Here is a 21,025-nt window from a genome sequence, read left to right on the forward strand (position 1 = left end):
AGAGGGCGACACAGAATCCAAAGCAGGCTCCAGGCTCTAAGCTGCCAGCACAGAGCCCGACGCGGGGCTCAAACTCACAGACCACGAGCTCATGACCTGAGCCGAAGTCAGACGCTCAACCGACTGAGCCACCCAGGTGCCCCATAGCATGTATTTCTTAAAAACAAACATAAAAGGTCAAACGTGAATCAGTCACAACATTACCTGTTGGAGACCATCATCAATGTAGCCTTAGAACTTTCTGGAATGTAACAAATTTACTTGTTTCTGAGTCAGCGGAGCAGAAATCATGATTTTCGTGATCCATGCTTAACCTTGCAACAGTGACTTTCTGATTTTCAGGGCATGTAACAATTACTGGTGGTGATGGGGGATAAGGACAAGGGTTGTTTTAAGGAAATGGACTCCTGGGTACCATCCTTGTAAATTCCAATTCACCATACTTGGATTGAAACCTAGGAATAACCTAGGAATATACATTTTCCATAAACACTTGAGCTGATTCTGATGCAAGTAATGCTCAAACCATCCTTCAAAAGACACAGCTAAGAGGGATTGGAGCCGAAGTCAATCACAAAATGCCATAGCACTGTGGCACTAAATGCTTACCTTTTAGAAAATGTTATGCACGTATCAGAACAGAGCTGCACACGCTTTGGTAAAGAATTGCTTGCTATTGCTTTTGGGCCATAAGAATATTAAGAATTATTTCTCTAGTGGTATTTTATTTTTCCTATTGGTGACATATTTCTTCTTGAACATTTTTCTAAGCCTAAATCCACATTTTTATTTATGGCAGCCTATAAACTGAGTTTGGATACTTTCCCCAAGCATACATTATATTCTTTTAAAATAAAACTGCTTAGAACAAAGATAGTGGAGATTCAAAAACACCTGCCGTTGCAGATCTCAAACCCCACTAGGAAATCCATCTGGAGGTTTGATATTGGTGATCTTCCTGTCTCACTTTTGTGGTCTGATAAAACTGCATCTTTGGGAGAAGGATTAAACTGTAGGAAAAAGAAAGGGGATTGACTGAGAAAGATCCTTAAAACAGGTTAGCTTGTATATTTTACGTATTAACCCCTTATCAAGTATGTGGTTTGCAAAGACTTGCTCCCGTTCAGTAGATTGCCTTTTCATTTTGCTGATGATTTATTTTGCTGTGCAGTTTTTTAGTTTGATGTAGTTCCCCCTGCTTTTAGTGTCAAATCCAAAAAATCATCACCAAAACTAATATCAAGGAGTTTATCCTGTTTTGTTGTAAGAGTTTTATGGTTTCAGGTCTTATCATTAAAGTCTTTAATTCATTTTGAGCTGAATTTTTATTAGTTATTAATGAACCCTTCTTACATTTTCTCTTATGGGTTTTAACTTTTTAATCTCAGCTTTATGTCTTTTACATTTACGTTTTTTCCAATTTCTAGCCTACTACAGTCACCCCAAATCTTACTCATTTTACTTTTTCATTTTCATTTTTTATCTTAATGGAATTTTAAGTATCGTATTTATTACCTCATTACTTTTTCTCTAAATCTTTTTTTGCAATTTAAAAACTCTAATCTCTCCTACTATTATTTTTAAGTTCCTTGCTCTCATATATTTCAGATTTTTCCCCTCTGGAGAGCAAAAAATGAGAGAACCTAGAGCTATTTATGTGGGATAAGGTCTTCATCTTTTACTTTGCTGACTTTCTGTTTATTCCCAAAGCATCTCTGTTTTCAAAAAACGGAATGGGCTTGGTTTTTCATATTACATGTCATCCAAAGTTTACATGAAGAGCTATGTGTTTTAAAATCCATTGAGTCTGACAGAGAGAATCACTGAATGTGGAGGAAAAACCATGTCAGCATTACAACCCACGCAAGGAGGGATTGTAGGCAAAGGGGTGGGGGAGGGCTTTAAGCTTCTGGCTTCACCTTCATGCGAGGCAGGTGACATACAATCTCAAAAGAACTTTGGAGAGGATATTTGGGACCAAATCCAAAACTAGGTATCTGGTCTCACGGGTATTTAGCTTGGTCCTTGTGTTCTCATGTCAAGATAATTTCTGTCTCTGTTCTTGATGGATTCATCAAAGGACCCTCTGGGCTGCAGCTTTTCTCAGCTCCAGTCTCTGGTCAGAGAAGAATTTTCTTATGGGCTCAGCTGCATTCCAGTTAGGAGGCCACATTAATTTGTGAAGACTGGTATGAGATCAGCTGGTACATAATACATCTGAAAAGTCACAATAATAAGAAAGGAAGAAGCTGGTGTTTCCTCAAGGCTATGGGTTTGGTTCTAGTGGCTAAAGCTCTTTGGAACTGAGGAAATGGTGGAGGCTCCACAGATCCTTAATTTATCACCCAAATGGAAACAGGGATGTTATTATGAAGGATGTTACTCTAGAGCATTCTTCTTAAAATTTTTTTTTTCAACGTTTATTTATTTTTGGGACAGAGAGAGACAGAGCATGAACGGGGGAGGGGCAGAGAGAGAGGGAGACACAGAATCGGAAACAGGCTCCAGGCTCTGAGCCATCAGCCCAGAGCCCGACGCGGGGCTCGAACCCACGGACCGCGAGATCATGACCTGGCTGAAGTCGGACGCTTAACCGACTGCGCCACCCAGGCGCCCCTAGAGCATTCTTAAAACAAAATCAAAAGGCTTGATAAGGACATAAACTTTAATAAAATATTATACCACTTCAAACAGAGACATGAATTGGCACTTAACTAGGTGCAGGGCAAAGAAAAAGTTTAGGCACAGATAAAGGAAAATCAAAAGTCATAAATCTATTCCCTAGTTTGTAAGCCAGAGCAAAAATCTGAAACACATGCAAGAGAGATCTACTTTCAACTGGAGGCACTTACTCAGTTCTCAACGTCTAAACTATAATTGTGGGAATGTTTTTCCCCTCCAGAACTATTGTTTAATTACACAGTTCTTGTTGAAGGAAAATTTATTCTAAATGATAGGCCTTATTTTATAGTTTAGATCATATTCGTTGAGACCTTAGTATATGCCTGGCACAATTCTAAGTGCAGTACATGGATTTTTTTCATTTACAATTTTGACAAATCTTATTATATCCAGTTTATAGAGAAGGAAACAGGTTCACAGAGAGGTGAGATAACCTGTTCAATATCACATGGCTCAGGCATTCTATCTTCACAATCTATACTCTAAAATGCTGGGTAATAAATTCTTTCAGCTTTTATTTTTCTGAAGATTTCAGTTTTTCCCGCCTAGTGTTGAAGAATACTTTCACCAGCTATACGAAACTGACAATTGTTTTCCAGTGAAGACACTCTTTTATTGTTTTAGGGCCTAATCATTATCTCCAATAAGATTGCAACCCTCATTTGTTATCTTTATTCCCATGTACATATCATGTGTTTTTTCCTTTTGCTGCCTTAAAAATACTCTATCTTTAGTTGATAACAATTTTAGCATAATGCATTTTTCTTGTTGTTGTCTTTGTATTTATCCTGCTTGGGGTGTGCTGAGCTTCTTAAATCTGTAACTTTTACATCTTCATTTATAAATTTTGTTCTTTCAAACAGTTAAATAGCTAGAAAATCCTCTCAAGTTTGGCTTCACTTGGATTAAAGCTTGTTTGGTTCAGATTTGAACTTGGCTGTAACAGCATGATTCTTACTCCTAAGCCATGGTCTTTCAGGGCCTGAGGTACTTAGGTATATTCTTCATCCTCATGGAGCTGGAACTCTGATCTCTCCCAGCACAGCACTACCTATGTCATCACCTTTCAGCCCCCAGCCTCGCAGCACACATCCTCAGCCAGACTTCACAGAGTCCAATCTGGCACATGAGCATCCCAGCCCTGGACCAAGGACCTATGATACATTCCCCACACAGACTCCCAGACTCCACCCCCCCAGCGCAGAACACTCTTCTATCTACCTTACCCTGAAATTTCCAGTCGCTGGAGCAGAACTTAGATGCTGGACTCTGGTTCAGCAAGACTTAACACCACGCTTGCTTTCACTTTTCCTGCTCTGTGTCAGGAAAGACACTCCAGTAGAAGACAGAGATGACTGATGACCTCACAACTGTGATCACAGTCTACTGCTGCTTGCTGGTTCATGTCTAAAAACAGTTGCTTTGTATATTTTGCCCAATTTGACAGTTATTCTTATTGAGAGAGTTTCAGTTACTTGACTATGGCTGCAAGCAGAGGCCTAACACTATGTTTGCTTTTCTGAAGACTTAAAGTACTTACTGGGAGATGTAATATATTTCTAAATACACGTGTCTTAGAAATTTCATCTCTCCGACTATTAGAAGAAGTTTTGCTAGAGTAACACTAGTTGGTAATCATATGTATCAACTCTTGAGGGTCATTACTAAGTCTATTTATTCATTTATTCAGTGAACACTTGTTGTATGTTGTCCATTCTGTGAGTGATATTTTTCCCGTAAGTAGTTTTTTTTTTTTTAATTTTTTTTTCAACGTTTATTTTATTTTTGGGACAGAGAGAGACAGAGCACGAACGGGGGAGGGGCAGAGAGAGAGGGAGACACAGAATCGGAAACAGGCTCCAGGCTCTGAGCCATCAGCCCAGAGCCCGACGCGGGGCTCGAACTCACGGACCACGAGATCGTGACCTGGCTGAAGTCGGACGCTTAACCGACTGCGCCACCCAGGCGCCCCGCCGTAAGTAGTTTTAAGGGATTTATATTAACACATGTATTCAACAGATCATGCAGCTTGAACTATTCAGATATATGCACTTTGACATTGTTTTGAAACTTTTATTTATTTTGCCATTTCCAAGAGTGTGTGCAGGGGAGACAAGCATGCCGAACTGTTATGATTCAAGATGTCAAATAGAAAAATCAATATATGAGTTTATTCCTCAGAGGAGAATTTTGGGCTAGATATATAAATTTGGGAAGGTAAATAATACCTTGGTGATCTAAATATCACTCCTCAGTCATTGTTTCTCACATCATCCTATTTTAATACTCTGAACAACACTTATTGCTACCTGGTAATTTCTTATTTATTTCTTGCTTATAGTCTCTTTCCAGAAAATGTGACCCCTGCGACAGAAAGAATCTTCTTTGTGCATTCATTTCTCTATTTTTAGCATTAAAAATTTTTTTTTCAACGTTTATTTATTTTTGGGACAGAGAGAGACAGAGCATGAATGGGGGAGGGGCAGAGAGAGAGGGAGACACAGAATCAGAAACAGGCTCCAGGCTCTGAGCCATCAGCCCAGAGCCTGACGCGGGGCTCGAACTCCCGGACCGCGAGATCGTGACCTGGCTGAAGTCGGACACTTAACCGACTGCGCCACCCAGGCGCCCCTATTTTTAGCATTTAAACAGTGTCTACATATAGAAGACTCTCAGTAAATACTGGTTTAATAAATGAATGATTTCCTGCCATACAAAATAGAAACATGTGCATTTTCATACATGTATAGCTTTATTATCATTAAATAGGAATAACCTTAATAGATCACTGGCTCTGAGACCTAACTGGTATTTAAAAGAAGGCATACATTCTAAAACCAGTATCGTTTAGAGAGGAGGTAACTTTGTGCCCAACATTAAACTAGCTTACAATTAACAAACCTAACTCAATGGCACAATGGTTAAGGTCACAAGTTCAGAAGCCAGACATTTTGATTCACAATCATGGTTATCATATTTACCAGCCAAAAGCCTTGGTAAAATCATTTAACTTCTCTGTTCCTCAACATTATATAAATATAGTACTTGCAGTGAGGGTCTAATAAGCAAATAAGTGTAAAACAGAACAATGTCTCATATAAATTCTCATATGACATTATTATTATTACTTCAGGTTAACTCATCTAATTAATTTTATTTTTGTGAGTCATTTTATCTTGAAGAAGATACTGGAAAGGTAAATAGTGCCTGCCAAGAGATGGCATTACTGTTGAAGGTCGACAACCTGGCATGTGTTTCAGATTTTCACTATGGCTTACAAACTAGGGAAAAGATTTATGGCCTTTGATTTTCCTTTATCTGTGCCTAAAGTTTTTCTTTGCCCTGCATCTAGTTAAGCGTTGACTAATCTCTCTGTTCGAAGTGGTATATTTTATTCAAGTTTATGCCCTTGTCAAGCCTTTCGATTTTCTTTTAAGGATGCTAACCCTATCCTTACCTAGATGATGGCTGGAAAATGTGTCCCTGCATTTAACTGCACCTAAATAGAAACTAGAATATCCGAACTCCAGATCCTTGCGTCAGGGGATATAAGGCAACTCTGCCTCTCAATATCTATCACAGCTCTGAAGATGGTTGCCTGAGGAAAAAGCTGTATATCCATTCATTTAGATATTCTCAACTCTATCCCTGGGTTATCTCACTTATATATAGCAGAGACCTATAAATCTGTACTATATCACATCAACCCCCACTGATTTGCCTTTCCCGAGTTACACTCTCATACTTAAGTTAATGGCCTACGTTGAGGAAAACTGCTTTAAGAAAAAGCTTCCGTATAAAATTCATTGTGGTATTTATTATAAAAATGTTAATGAGGGTATAATTTAATACAGTTACAATGTCCTCTTTATGAAGGTCTACTGGTGAATTTTCTTTCTGACTCTAAAACCAGAGATTGTTGAGTTTTTCCTTTACAAATGCTTTCTATTGTCTAATGGACACTGAGAAGCTCAGAATTAATGTAGCATTCCTCTTTGCATGGACTCTTATGAGCTTAGAGCCAAAACGTGTGGTCCTACATTAAGAGAATCACTGCATCTTATGGCATGTATTTTGTACATTATCTTCATTATATTCATGATTGGCTTCATATTCTCTTTCTACTAGCATTATTCTTTTGCCCCACATTACTTATCCATTTATCCCGTAAAGTCACTTTATCTCCTTTTATTGTATGTACTTAGATAAAACAACGTGGGGCATAGGTAAGTATTAAAAACCACATATTGAATGCAGGAGATTTCTTTTCTAAATGTGCACAAAATAAAAGCTACTTGATGAATTCAAGTCACTCCCGAGCCATCAATATGAGTTATTTTCCCATAAAGAATATCTACTATGGGGAAATCTACATATTTTTATAGAAGACAATCATTACCTCTCTAAAGCATACCACACACAGCACAAATGCATATTGTTCATGTGAAAATATTGACTGTAATTCATAGCCAGGAGCTGCAGGCTTGCTTCTGACAGTGGAGAAAGTCTGGGATGAAGAATAGATCATACCAGGTGACTGGACACAAAACAGTAAAGGTACCTATTCTGTTGGACCATATGAAATTGTCACTGGTCTACGGATCTTGACCTACAAAGACAGCAATTTCGTATGATTCAATATAATACTGGTTCAAATAACCATTGACAAGAATCCCGCTGACCTTACAGAACAATCTCAGGAATAAACTTCTTGAGTTGAATCCTAAAAAGGGCTTAAACTATGCTTAGTTTTCCTTCAGTTTTCTGTTATTAGAGGCGGATATCTATGGCATTTTTATTTATTTTATTTTTATGAAAGAGAAATCATCGGATAATACAATGCACTTACTTCTGTGATTTTGGTAAAGTGGTAGACAGTGACTATACCCAGTCATTTACTCTGAAGCAAATTCACAGGGCAGGGGAGTATTACTAGATAGAGTTTAGACTCTGGAGTAAAAACAAAACAAAACAAAACAAAACAAAACAAAACAAAACAAAACAAAACATTGGCTTTGAGTTCATCTTCTGTCACTTACTGTCTTAGTATGCCTAAGAAAATTAACCTCCAATTATCCAATTAGTCATATATTAATGGGAAGACATTATCTATCACAACATGTTAGTTTCTTTTCTTACTGCTGTGCTATGGATATTTGGAAGAGAGAAATGGATCAACAGCTTTCTTAAAGAAAAACATGATTTTATTTTCAAAGTACTTTTAGAAATTCCTCATGAAGAAAGAACTTAATTGATCCAAGCCTTTTTAACCAGACCTACCTGAGAACATATGAAACTATGGCTCTTCTAAAAAAATTCTTTTTTTCTCCATCTCATCATTAATATTATTTGGAAGGGAAGAGTTAAGTTCTCCAGGGCATCATTCTGCCTAATCAAATGTGGTTTTAGATGCCTTGGAATCCTGAGTAACATTTGGGGCCATTGGACCAGTGTGGCATACTCGGGGTGAGCAATGGTGAAAGTGTTCTTTTTAGAGCAACCAAAAAATTCCTGGGTTCTTGTAAGCATTTCCTCCAGAATCCTGGAGCAGTAGAGTGCTGTTTAAATTTCTCCAGGATTCAGTGTCACAAATCAAGAGCAGCTGTAATTATTCCGACTCTCATAACTCCAGAAATAAAATTTGTTATATTTCTTTTTAGTTTGGATTAGTGCAAATAAAGCCCTCTCTTTCCAAGAAAGGAGCAATTTCATCTATAATGTAAGTACCACAGGATCTTGGGATGTATTATAAAGAGAATGCACGAATTACACATCCTGTGCTACATTTCTCAACTAGCAAGGCAAGTATCCAATTGGGCTTTTACTACATGTAAAAGGTTCAGAGTAAAACTATTTTAAAAATTCCTCCCTTTTCCTCAATTGAACCAGAAAAGTAAACACATAAACAAAAGCAATTAATATTCATTTTGGCAAAGTCTCACGCTAGGATGTGTTTTACATATATTCTCCTTAGGCCTTTGCAGAGGAAAGGAAAACAAAGGAGGAACAGAATGAAGTTGGTGAGACATAGAGATGAATCTGAAATGAAACTCTATGAATTAGATGTCCAGGAAGTAAACATCCTCTGAGGGTTTTCCCCTTCTTAAAAATATTTCTAAATGACACAATCAGCCAATGTACCCAGACCTCTGGTAGAATTATTTATTTAATACTAAAATTTAGGAGGGGAAAAACACTACACCCTCCTCAGAAGCTTAAAATCTCGGGAAGTTGGCATATTCATGAAGTGATTGTAAAATAATAGAGTTATATGTAATCAAGTGGTAAATTATAAATACAGAACAAGAAGGCTATAGGCTTTGGGTGGAGAAAAATCACTGAGGTCTTACAGTGTGAAAAAGATGATCTGAAATAGGAGGAGATATTTGGAGAGTTTGGGGACAATGGCTGAAGGGATTTTAATGGAGAAAATAGAGGAGCACCAAGAAACAAGGAGCAACAATGCCAACTGGTCTCTGCTGCAACAGACAGGAAAACCCTGGCCTTGAGAAAGTCCTTGTGTATAAGCAGATACAGCACAGACTGACACTTAGCACATGTAGCTTTGTTTGATCAGTAGCAAAAATGTGAAACTGTAAAGTAAATTAAATGCATGTAAGAATATGGATGGCTACTTTGAGTTCTTGAATTGTGCTCAATATACAATTTTTTTCACAGATTTCTGGACCCAATAAGAGGCCTTTTTAGTGGATTCCAGGTTAATAATATAACAATATGGATCCTGTATTTCGAGTGGATTTTTGTGTGCAATAAACGGTGAAATCTTTCCAAGATGAATCTGTTGTCATGGCTTCCTTTTCCCACTGCTATTCTCCCTGGTTTATTTCCCTTTTTATTGCCCATTGCTTTTAGAAGGAATAAATATTAATGAGTTCCACAATGTAGTTTGTACTCCTCTGTTAACATTGGTGAGAGTAGCTACTCCCTACTGAGCAATCATCAGCAAGGCAGGCAATAGCCAGCCACAAACCATTTCTTTTACATTCTTAGAGAGCAGGAGTGTGCCTTGGAAAACATGCTATTCATTCACCAGTGCGCATCCCTGAGTGCTTGTTTCAAAATTCCTTCTGGTGCTATCATTCATCTACAACAGACTCTCAGGGAAGTAAGTGCTTAAGGGTTACAAAAAGCACATGTACTACAGTCACTTGACACTATCAGGTTATGTGACATTTTATCCACCATCTTTCTTTCATTAACGGAAGGACCTTTACTAATAGCTATGGTTTCATTCCATCTGGGTTTATAGGGATGAAGATAAAACAGTATCTTAGATGCTCTTCCTCTCCAATTTCCTAGCTTAACTGCTGGCAAGGTATAGCGGTTTTCTAAAGATCTGTAGCTTGGGAACCCCAAGCTAGGGCTTGATGAGTGAAAATAAGACCAGTATTAGAACTAAAAGTTCTACTTCACTTCTGAGGGCACAGTGACTTTTCCCACTCTTTCCTTGCCAGTCTGACCTCAGAAATGTGGAAAACCCGTTTTCTAGACATATATGCCTTTGTTTCTGTGTCTCATCTTAAAAGTACTGATTCTCTTTGGCTCCACTAGAGGTCAAAAGCTTATGCTAGAATTTGGGACAGATTTATTCAGAAGTCTTAAAGCTTCAGGTTCAGGTCCTTCTCATGCACAGTCCCTTTCTGGGGCCTTGGCAGAGATCTTAGTGATTTTGTATTTAGAATTTTGCATTTTTTAAAAAAAATAATAAGCGACCCTTAAATTATATAAACTTCGGGGCTTAGAAAACCAGGAGCTTTCCTGACCCTATCCTAGCCTCTTATATAGCTTTAGAAAGCCTTTTAAAAGGGCTCTCATTGGCTTTATAGTAAAATAAACTCCTGATTATAATCATAATGGTGCTTATAAAATAGAGGGAGATTTCTAAACTCATTCCAGACTTATAGAATCACTATCTCAGGGGATAATATCCAGGTAATAATATGCATTTTCTTAAAACATCCAGGTGATACTTAAACTGTATTCTGAGAATATATATGTCTTGGAAAAATAATTCACCCAAGGAATAAGGGTAAAGGTTCTTTATTAAGGATGGACCATGGTTGTAATGTACTTTCAGAGCTTAATTGAAGTCTCAAACTGGTATATTTGTAGAAGTTTCTCCATGTTAGCCTTACGAAGCATCAGTTCTGAAAATCCAGTAAAGAAAACTATAGAGACAAGGCTACTTACTATGAAGCTATAAGCTCCCTGAGGACAGGCATCAAGTCCGCTTTTGTTTTAAAACATTCTATCTTCAACGTCTATCTTCAGTGATACAATTTAATAATTGTTCAATAAGTAATTATGGAGTGAATGAAGGAATATCAAATAAGATATCCAAATTTGTAGCACTTCATCAATCAGACTGTGACTGACGTTCAGAAGAGTAACATTTGGGAGAACAGACACAGGATGAGTTTAACATTAAGTCACTGATTCCAACTGTTTATTCCCCACACTAAGCACTTAATCATTGCAGGAACCACATAATTAACAGTGTCTTAATAAATTCAATCAATATTGTCACTGTCATCATATCATCATTATGACTACTGTTTTCTTTTAGACTGAGCATTTGGGACTTAAGTTTTGGTATGTGTAAGTATTCCATTAGACTTCACACTTGTAGAAATTCCAGTGTTTCTAGTCTATTAACATCTTTTTGTGTCAAAATTTATTTTCCAATGTTTTATCCTTGTTAGCTTAATATTACTCACATATTTTATCACCATACCATCTATGACTCTGTTCAAGACACCAAGATAGGTAATAATACATTTTATCTTCTCTAGGTAATAATTCCTTTGTCATTATTACCTTTGCCTAGGTAATAATGCCCATGTTATTCATCTTTCCCATTACAAACTGGGAGAAACGAATGACAAAAAGGGAGATAGGTTTGACATATAGGTACTCATGAATTTTCAATGTTTCTCTCCTTCAATTTTAAAAGTTTGCAATCACATTCATACTTCATTGAACAATACCACTTTAGCAATGTAATTTTTATGGAGTTTTATGTTCCTGGAGATTATTCCTCACTCTAAAAATACTAGAGAAAATTCTGGACATTTTTTAATTATCCAAGAAAATTTCCCATCAAATGCCATTTAATGGATTAAACCAATCTTCTGAATAGTTTTGACACTGCAAACATATATAATTTAAGTAAATCTCGTGTTATTTCCTTGATAAAATAAAAATTTTAGCTGCACTTTATAGATACAGAAGGCATTACCGCCTGAGAAATACATCATGTGTCATTTGTGTGTTTACATATTTGCCACCAATGATGAATGTGTGGACTGATTAATCTATACTCTTAGTTTGAGAACTATAAACACTCATAATACTGATCAATGCTCTCAAAGAAACAGTAATAATTAAAACAAAATAATTTCCTGTAAAAGCTTTAGACTCTGACATATAGAAGTTATATTTGTAGATTTTTAGTCTTCTTTATCTGGTATTAATTAGATCTCTAGGAAGCAAATGAGTTTTATCTTATTTAGCAGTTGTGTTGAATGATTTTTATTTAGTACCTTTTATTTCCTGTTGGATTGGAAAAAATACATCTTATATGATTATACAAATATAATATTAATAATTATAGTTTATTTTGATAATTATTCTTACATTTTTAACATGCATAATGACTTAATATATAAGGGTGATCAAATCTGTCCCCTTTCCCAAACAATATACTCCTTATCATTTCCTCCTGTCATATATAACTGTTGCTCATTAAGAATATAGTGTTTTAGTCATGTATAATATTGCTTCATCATATCTATACTTAAGTTACCCAGATGTTTATCGAAATCTTTGCACATCTTGACTTCTTCTCTTGCTGATTTCAATTTCCTTCATCTTAAACATTATCACTTAGGAACTTTTTCAGTGACGGTTTCATAGAGGTCAACTTTTTTACTTCTGTCTTAATTTTGCCCACAGTTTTTGATGGTAGGTAGTTTTTAATGGTAGGATAAATAACTCTAAACTGACATTTATTTCCCTCTCAGTACTTTTAAAATATCATTTTTGTTATTTTGCCTTTTTTTCAGCTGTTGAGATTTTCACTGTTGATATATTAATTCCTTTTTAATTTTTGTCCTTTTCTTTATTCCTTTTACTTTGTCCTTACAGAACTACCTTATAGTTGATGAACTGAAATCTCACTACTCTATATTTAAGTGTATCACTATCGTGTTTGAAAACTGTCTCTATTCATTCTGTACATTTTGTCTTTCAACAAATCTAGAAAATTCTCTCATGTCTTCTATTAATTTTTTCATTCTGAACCTTCTTGTTTAATTCTGCATGACTTAGCTAACTTTTATTCTTAATTTCTATTTTCAGTGTTCCTTTTTGATTAACTTCCTTACATTTGTCTTGAGTTTATTAATAACTGTTTAGCTCAATCTGTCTAATCTACCTATTTATTTCCAGTAAAAGCACTTTTAAATTCTAGAATTTCTTTTTTGTTCTTTTAAAAAAAACATCTGGTCTTTTTTTGTGTGTGTGATTCATTATATTTAATGTTTTAATTTTCCCTTTACCTCTTCAGTAAGTTCTAGCATATATCTTTTATGGTGTCTATCTGCTATCTCCATTATTTCCAACGTTGTGAGTCTAATCTTAATGTTTGTTAGGTATTTTAAATCCTGTTTAAAATGGATTACTTTTTCTTTGTGTAGTTTGCAGCTTTGAATGGCACATTTTATCTGGGGAAACTCTGTGGCTTAGGTTAAGGTATTCATTCCTTCAAAGATTTTGCTTTTGCTTATGTTAGGCAACTCAGTAGTACCATTTGTCATGCTATTTCTTTCTTTCTTTTTTTTAGTGTATATTTATTTTTGAGAGACAGAGAGAGAGTATGAGTGGGGGGAGGGGCAGAGAGAGAGGGAGACACAGAATCTGAAGAAGGCTCCAGGATCCAAGCTATAAGCACAGAGCCCGACGCGGGGCTTAGACCCATGATCAATGAGATCATGACCTGAGCCGAAGTCGGACTCTTGACCATTGAGCTACCAGGGCACCCCTGCCTGATGCTATTTCTTATATTAGTTTCTCAGTTTGGTGGTCTTTGGATTCATGGACGTTCCATAAATTTGAAACTTAATTAATTAATATGAGTACAGACCCTTACGTGGAGTTCATAGGAAAGGTTTGTTCTTGCCCTGACTTCAAACTAAGGCTGAGGCTGACCTGCCTCCTTGTCCTCTCCTTCTCTAGGTAAGTTGAGTTCACTCATTCGTTGCCGCTATCACTCTTTGAGGTTGAAAAAGTAAAGCAGTATTTCCATTTTCACTCTCTTTCTCTGGCTAAAAGTTTTATGTCATACCCATTATAGACTTCACTCCTTCTCGATTCCCACAGTGTGTAACCCTCCTCCTGCAGGTACAATTACCACCCAGGGCAACACGGAGAGCATCAGTTCAGTCTTCCTGGTTCGTTTTGAAAAATCATTTAGTTAATCAAGACTTCAGTTCTGCTCTTAAAAGCATTTAAAGCAATATCGTACCCTGCCTGTCTAGGTGTTTTGTAAGGGATGATTTTCAGCTTTTCTAATCTTCTATAATAGGTATTTTTAGGCAAATAAAATTAAATAATATACATAAGGCCAAGCAGAAAAGAAATGAGGCTTCCTGGTTATTTGCATAGGGTTCTTTTGAAAGTTGCCTTAAGATGAAATTGAGAGTTTGTAAAGCTTTGTATGTAACTAGAAAAGAGAATAAGATATATAAAACATGTGGTCTTGAATGAGTGCCCACACAGAAGCACAGTGCAAGAATTTTGACTCTTTTCATTTGATCTAACAACTAGATCATGTTTCCTCTATTCAAAGTCAGAGGCATGAATAATTATTTATTCAGGGATGAAGGGTGTATATGAATAGAGCCCCTTGCTAAAATCAAGAGTTTTTAAAAGTATTTTTGAAATGTTCAAGAAATAATTTTCAGACAAACTGTAAGAGCCATTCACAAAGGGGAGAGTAAACATATCAAACAACAAATGTTTATTAAATAACAACTAAGTTAAAGGCATTATAAGCCCTGTTTTCATGTTTACATGGCTTACAATCTGTTACATATATGTATATATATATGTATATATGTGTGTGTGTATACAAATATATACATATATATATGTGTATATATATGTGTGTGTGTGTGTGTGTGTGTGTGTATATATATATATATATTTAGTTAGATACTTCCTGCTATCTCATTAGTAAGCTCTTCCTCTACTAAAAATTCTAAATTACCTTGGGGGTAGACCATTGACCAACTTAATCTAGTTCCCAGCATGTAAGTTTTTATTAGCTTCTATTCCAGGGGCTGACATCTCTTGGCATCTCACTTCTATTTTGTAATCTACTCATCACAAATTTCATAGGTTTAACAGCCCTTCTCTCCCACAAAATATCCTAGAAGTAATTTCCAAGAAATTACTGACTTTTTTCAAGGATTTCCTATGTTTTAATTATTCTATAATTATACCACAGTGCTTTTTACATCCCCCTGCAACTGTGAAAGCTGTCTTCAAAAGGGAGTCATGGTGTTATTTTGTTCCTGTTTCATTTACCTTATTGAGATTAGGAGAGGAGCACCTGGGTGGCTCAGTCAGTTAAGCGTTGGACTTCAGCTCAGGTCGTCACCTCACGGTTTGTGGGTTTGACCCCTGCATCAGGCTTTATGTTGTCAGCACAGAGCCAGCTTTGTAACCTCTGCCTCTGCCTCTCTCTGCCCCTACCCACCCCTCTTTCTCTCTCAAAAATAAATAAACATTAAAAAATTTTTTAAAAGATTAGTAGAGCTCAAAGTGGTGTGCTTAGAAATAGGATAAATTTTGAAAAGTGCTCCTACTGTCAATTTATCTCAACAGAAGCATTCATAACCAAATTTTATATATCTGTGTATATAATTATGGTATCCTAGTGACCATTTAAAGTTGGTAAATTTTAACATCTTTTTATGTTCTATAATTTTAACATCTACACAAAGATGTTATAGAAAGTCAAGAAACATGAAAGCACTTCTATCTGAGGGGTCCGCCCGGACACATTTCTAGATACAGAGAAAGCAAAAGTAAACCACTGTGTTTCCTAGATCATTTAAGGATTATATAAGGAAATGTACAGAGAACGTCTGATACATATTTCTGATCGAAATGGCATGTAAAATGTTCTCACCTACCTGTTATTTCAAAAGTGATGGATAGGAAAGGTGCAGCACTAGACTTCGACGTACTCTGATATTTACTTTCTGAAATAACAGGGAAATGGCACCATAAGCATTGTATTTCTCTTTTTTTTTTTTTCAAATCAGCTTTGACCAAAGTGGGCTACTTTGTGGAAACTGTGGCTAAACATCTACAATTATAAATAGTGTGCATTCCATTTAGAGATGGTGACTATTTTATTCTCCTTATTTCTTTGCAGAACATGGGAAATTATGAACTCCTTCTTCATCTTTCTGTCTACCCATTCACAGTTCAACCACCTTCCTGCCATCCATCTTTCCATCGATCGTCCAAACTTTCTGCTGGTTTATCTTATTATATGTCATCATACAGGCTCATTATCCAGGCTGTTTTTCTTAATAGCCTCCAAGCCCACACACCTTATCCAGAGTTCACTGTGGACTTTTCAATCTGTTTTCTACAAAATAATGTTCTAACGTTCCCTATAATATATATCATGAAAGCTTCATGGTGCTTTAGAACCAGTACTCTTGGGTTCCTTCATTTAAAAACATGTTCAATCTGTATTAAAAGAATGTCTTGAATTATAGAGTTAAAATCTACTTTCATTTCACTTTGAGCTCTTTAAAAAATCAATTCATGTTTATGTATCCAATGATAAGCAACATTTTCATCAGTTTTCTAGCTACTGCTAACCTCCCCATGGGCAAAGCCTCTTCCTGCCATATTCTCATAAGGGTCAATTTCATGCCAGCATAAGCTGGACACTGTTCACAGCCTGCTGGAATTCCGATCAGCCAGCTGAACAGAACCTGCCCAGGGTTTTACTACTAACTCTTGTCAGTAGAAAACTTGTCAAACCTTTCTTCTAAAGAAGTGGAAATTTTGCTCTCCTGAAATACTGTAGGACAAATGTTGTCAAGATTGGGAGGGTTACCTATGGCCTGTGGCAATACATGAATAAGACATGGACGGTCTCCAATATCAAGTAGATATATTTTCCCAATTATCTATAGGAACTATCAGCAACTTCATAAATATTCCGATGGTATAATTCAATGGGCACAAATAAGGTGCGAAGTTGCAAATATAATACATTATACTTTGTGCATACTTTAATAAGATACATTTTGATTTTCTGGAAATTAAATATATTAGCTGAAGGGAGGAGAATTTTTTATAGCCTGGTGTGTGTGAGTCTATTAATAGTAGTGAATACACCAATGAATAAAGTTATTTAATGTGGCCCTGTCCTTGTGGTAAGGTGGATATTACCATTCCTCTGTGTAATGTGATGTGCCAAGGTAATAAAGGAATTTTATGTGAACTTCACATCACTTGTTTTCAGTATTTTTACATCAGGAAATTTCATTTTGAGTTAAAGTATTTTACTTTAGGTTAAGGTTAAGGTATCTTTTAATAACTTGGTTACATGTGGAAAGAAGACATTTGTTCAGAGAACACATGGTGCAAATCTGCAAACAGTGTAGACTGCGTTCTTCGTATTAAGCGTAATACAAATTGCTCTTGGGGCAGGTTGTTCATGGTTATACAATCAGGATTACTTGAAATCAGTACTTTCTTTTTAGGACTCATTGAAGGAGTGATTTGGAGGACTTTCCCTCTCTTTTACAAAGTAAGCTTTCATTCTTTGGTATTTATTGAAAGAAAACAGAATGTGAACAATCCTCACAGCCCACAGCCTAATTTTTCTCCATCCACACACATGTACAGTCTTACACATCACCCTTGGGATGCTGGCATATTGAATAAATTTCCCAGTGGGAAATGGTAAGTGCTTCTGGGGAGAAATTCATATAGTCTAAGTTCTGAGAAAAAAAAAAAAGCTGCAACTTTTAGGGAGGATTAACTGTCTTTAAAAAGACTACATAAGGTTTGTTAGTATTCTTGGTATTTGAAATGAAATGACACAAATTACCAAATTATTCATGTTACATACATATATGATTAATATTAATTTTAGGCAAATTGATTATTTCCATATCCATGGATCATTGCTTTGGCATTTGCTTTTTTACTCCAACACATACATCTTAACGACAATGTTCTTTTTGCTTCCCTTTTTCTCTGTGACTTTTTGGTGCTCTGCCATGCTTTTGGCAGTGATAGGGAGACTCCATGGCAAAATGGTTAAAAAAAAAATCCCACCCAGTTGCAATTCAGAATTCTGAAGGATCTTTTGAAAGTAATAACCCACAGGACATAACTGACATTCAGAAACTAAAATCTGATCTACCTCTAGCAATGAAATTATACTACTCTGAAAGGACTGCTATAATAAATCCACCTAACAGTGTTAAAAATGTGGCCATTAAAATGGCCAAGAAAATATTAATGTACTAACATTACATGTTTTATGCTACTTTCTTACAACCTCAAGAAACATCAGTAGTAAAATGTATCCCTAGGCTAGATTCCTAAATGAGTTGGGTGACATACTATGTAAAGTTAGTGGATACAAAACAATTAAATTGTGCAAGTTGCAAATGCACAACTTCAGTGCTTATTTTCCATGAATTGCTGGTCATTGGTGCCACTAATTTGGGGGGGAGGCAGAGGAGTCCTCTCTTCTGTTTTTTTTTTTAACACTCATTTCTCTTGGTTCTTTCCCTTCTCTTCTGGGCATCCTTCACCAGATTTCTTCTCTGAAAATTCTCCTATTTTGGGTCTTTATCCTTATTCTTTTCCCTTTCCAACCAACATATTTGCTGGGGAATACTACCCTATCCTATTTACAACTTGCCAAATACAACACACTCATCTTTTTTGGCAAGATTTCTCATTGGCTTTTGCTTGTCTTCACCAGTACGTTTCAATACATGCTGTCCTCTCTGCCTGGAATAAACCTCTTGCATTCCTGATCCACTTCCTGTGTGGGAGGTGTGTGTCATCACTCAGCTGTAGTGCCACTTCCACTATGTTTCTGTTTCTCTTCTACCGCCCGCCCCCCCCCCCAGATATTCTAAACTCAAGTTGTAATGCATTTCATACTGTATTATACCTATTGGTTTGTGTGCCCTCATGATAACCATGAGCACTTTCCTGACACAAATTTTGTATTGATATTTCCATCCATATCACCTCATACAATTTTTGAAACTCTGTTGGCAACTAATAGATATTTATTTAATGGACTAATGATAGAAATCCTGCTCTTCTCAGGTAGAGGGAAGGTAAGAAGGTCTGCCTATAACATTGCTTAAAAACATTCATATGTGTAGGGAGTTAAGAGCAATTAATTGAATACAAACTTAATCTAATAATTATTAGAATTGTAGAGTAATATTAATATATAATAGTATACACTTTTAGCCTTGACCATCTTGAACTCACTTATCCTTTCGCACACTAAGCATATCTCGTCCCCAAATTGAGATTTAAACAACAAAAAAGGTTCTAAGACAGGTTTTCCAAATCAAAGGGTTTAATCAAGAGGTTTTTAAAAAGTCATGTCATTACTATTTTTTAATATTTATTTATTTGTTGAGAAAGGGAGAGGGAGAGAGAGAGGGGGAGGGGCAGAGAGAGACAGAGAGAGTGAGAATCTCAATCAGGCTCCATGCTGTCAGTGCAGAGCCAGACAGGGGGCTCGAACTCATGAACCCTGAAATCATGACCTGAGTCAAAATCAAGAGTTGGATGCTTAATTGACTGAGCTACCTATTATTATTTTTTTTTTACTGTAGTCGTACTTTGTACTTATTCTGTATTTATTTCATGTAAATTCAAACTGAAAATTTCACTCAATACCATAATTAACCTACTATTTTTCAACCATATTACAAACAGCAAAAGGGGTTGCCATTTTACAGGCAGATTTTACATCTTATATAAGGGAACTCTAGCCTTCAAAATAAATGGCCATTCTACATGTATACTTACAAGATGTTTTCTTCTGTATTTATAATTAGTTACACCTGCTAAATTTTGACTCAGAGTCTGCAGTCAGAATATTTAAAAGACTTGTCAGCAAATCAGAACTGACCAGGGACAGAATTGGATTATTACTATTTTTTTTTACAACCAAAATTTAAATTACTGTTCATCAAAGTGGATATCAGCCATGATGTGAACAGAGTTATGACTGTTCATGTTCCGGATATCTATATGTATATCTGTCTCCCTGCAGGGTGACTCCAGGCTCAGTCTGCATGTGTAAGTTGAAAAGAAGAAGATAGTTTACCTTCTCTGTCCTTGTGGGTGTTTAAGTGCGAGAGGAGGTTTTCATTGGTCTGCACGCAGTATACCTCTCGCATCTGCACCCCTCCTCCGCAGAGGGCAGTCTGGTTGCCCCGCCTCTTGTCCTGCTGACTGAGCAAAGGGTCCACCCGGCACTCAGTCCACTCTGTAGTCCTCCAGCCATACCTAAAGAAAGAAAATGCTGGCCGTGGCAACCATGTTTATTCAATAACACTTTGCTCTGTTCTTCTTACATATTTTTTTCTTAAAAAAAATTAGTCTAAAAAACACTTTCCTCTTGAATCAACCATAGACTACTACATCTGTGGTACAGATTCAGGTTCAATTTCTTCTCCTCTATCCTCAGCAGTGCTCCATTTAAAGAGGGGTTAAATTTAGGATGATCCTGTTTTATTTGCAATTACTGGAAGTTGCTTATAAATATTTTATGAAAAGAGAGCATAATGCTGAAAACATAAAATTTTATGTTCAATTAAGCTGAACTCAGGCTGGCCCTTTCTTGATGCTTATAAACAAAGGAGGATTGAATCTGAGAATGGAAAACATTCTAAATGATGATCAACCCAAACATTTGTTTTGCCTTTAATGCATGAAAATTGCTATTTCATACTGGATCAAAATTATAAGTGTGTGTGAGGATTAAAAAATATATAACAGTTCAGAGTTTTCTCTTTATTGTGAAGAATGAGTGTTTTTCTGTAGCACTGAGAATCCCTGATGAGTGCCTGATGAATGTTGAAAGAGCTGACGTTTCTAATCAGTGGAACACAGGAAAGATGATCTGTGGTTCTAAATTAAAGCTCCAATCAACGTTAGGATGTGAAAGAAATGTTGGGGGCTTGTCAGCCCAATATGTGCTTTAAGGCAATAGCCAGGAACCATTTCCCGATGCCAC

At 36.3% G+C, this 21,025-nt stretch overlaps 1 protein-coding gene across 2 annotated transcripts in view; it reads right to left on the minus strand.

The window, feature by feature from the left end:
* Nucleotides 1-15,878: 15,878 nt before the first annotated feature.
* Nucleotides 15,879-21,025, minus strand: part of LOC121026776 (thrombospondin type-1 domain-containing protein 7A-like) — a 55,602-nt gene continuing 50,455 nt past the window's right edge. For both annotated transcript variants that reach the window (XM_040469552.1, XM_040469551.1), the window contains 2 exons: nucleotides 20,114-20,295; nucleotides 15,879-15,971 (listed from right to left, as the gene is read on the minus strand). In XM_040469552.1, the coding sequence (XP_040325486.1) occupies nucleotides 15,895-15,971; nucleotides 20,114-20,295 (259 nt within the window). In that variant the 3' untranslated portion in view covers nucleotides 15,879-15,894. The remainder of the gene's footprint in view (nucleotides 15,972-20,113; nucleotides 20,296-21,025) is intronic.

This window comes from Herpailurus yagouaroundi, unplaced genomic scaffold (genome assembly GCF_014898765.1).
Source record: "Herpailurus yagouaroundi ecotype Mexico unplaced genomic scaffold, PumYag 162451, whole genome shotgun sequence".
NCBI classification, from domain to species: domain Eukaryota; kingdom Metazoa; phylum Chordata; class Mammalia; order Carnivora; family Felidae; genus Herpailurus; species Herpailurus yagouaroundi.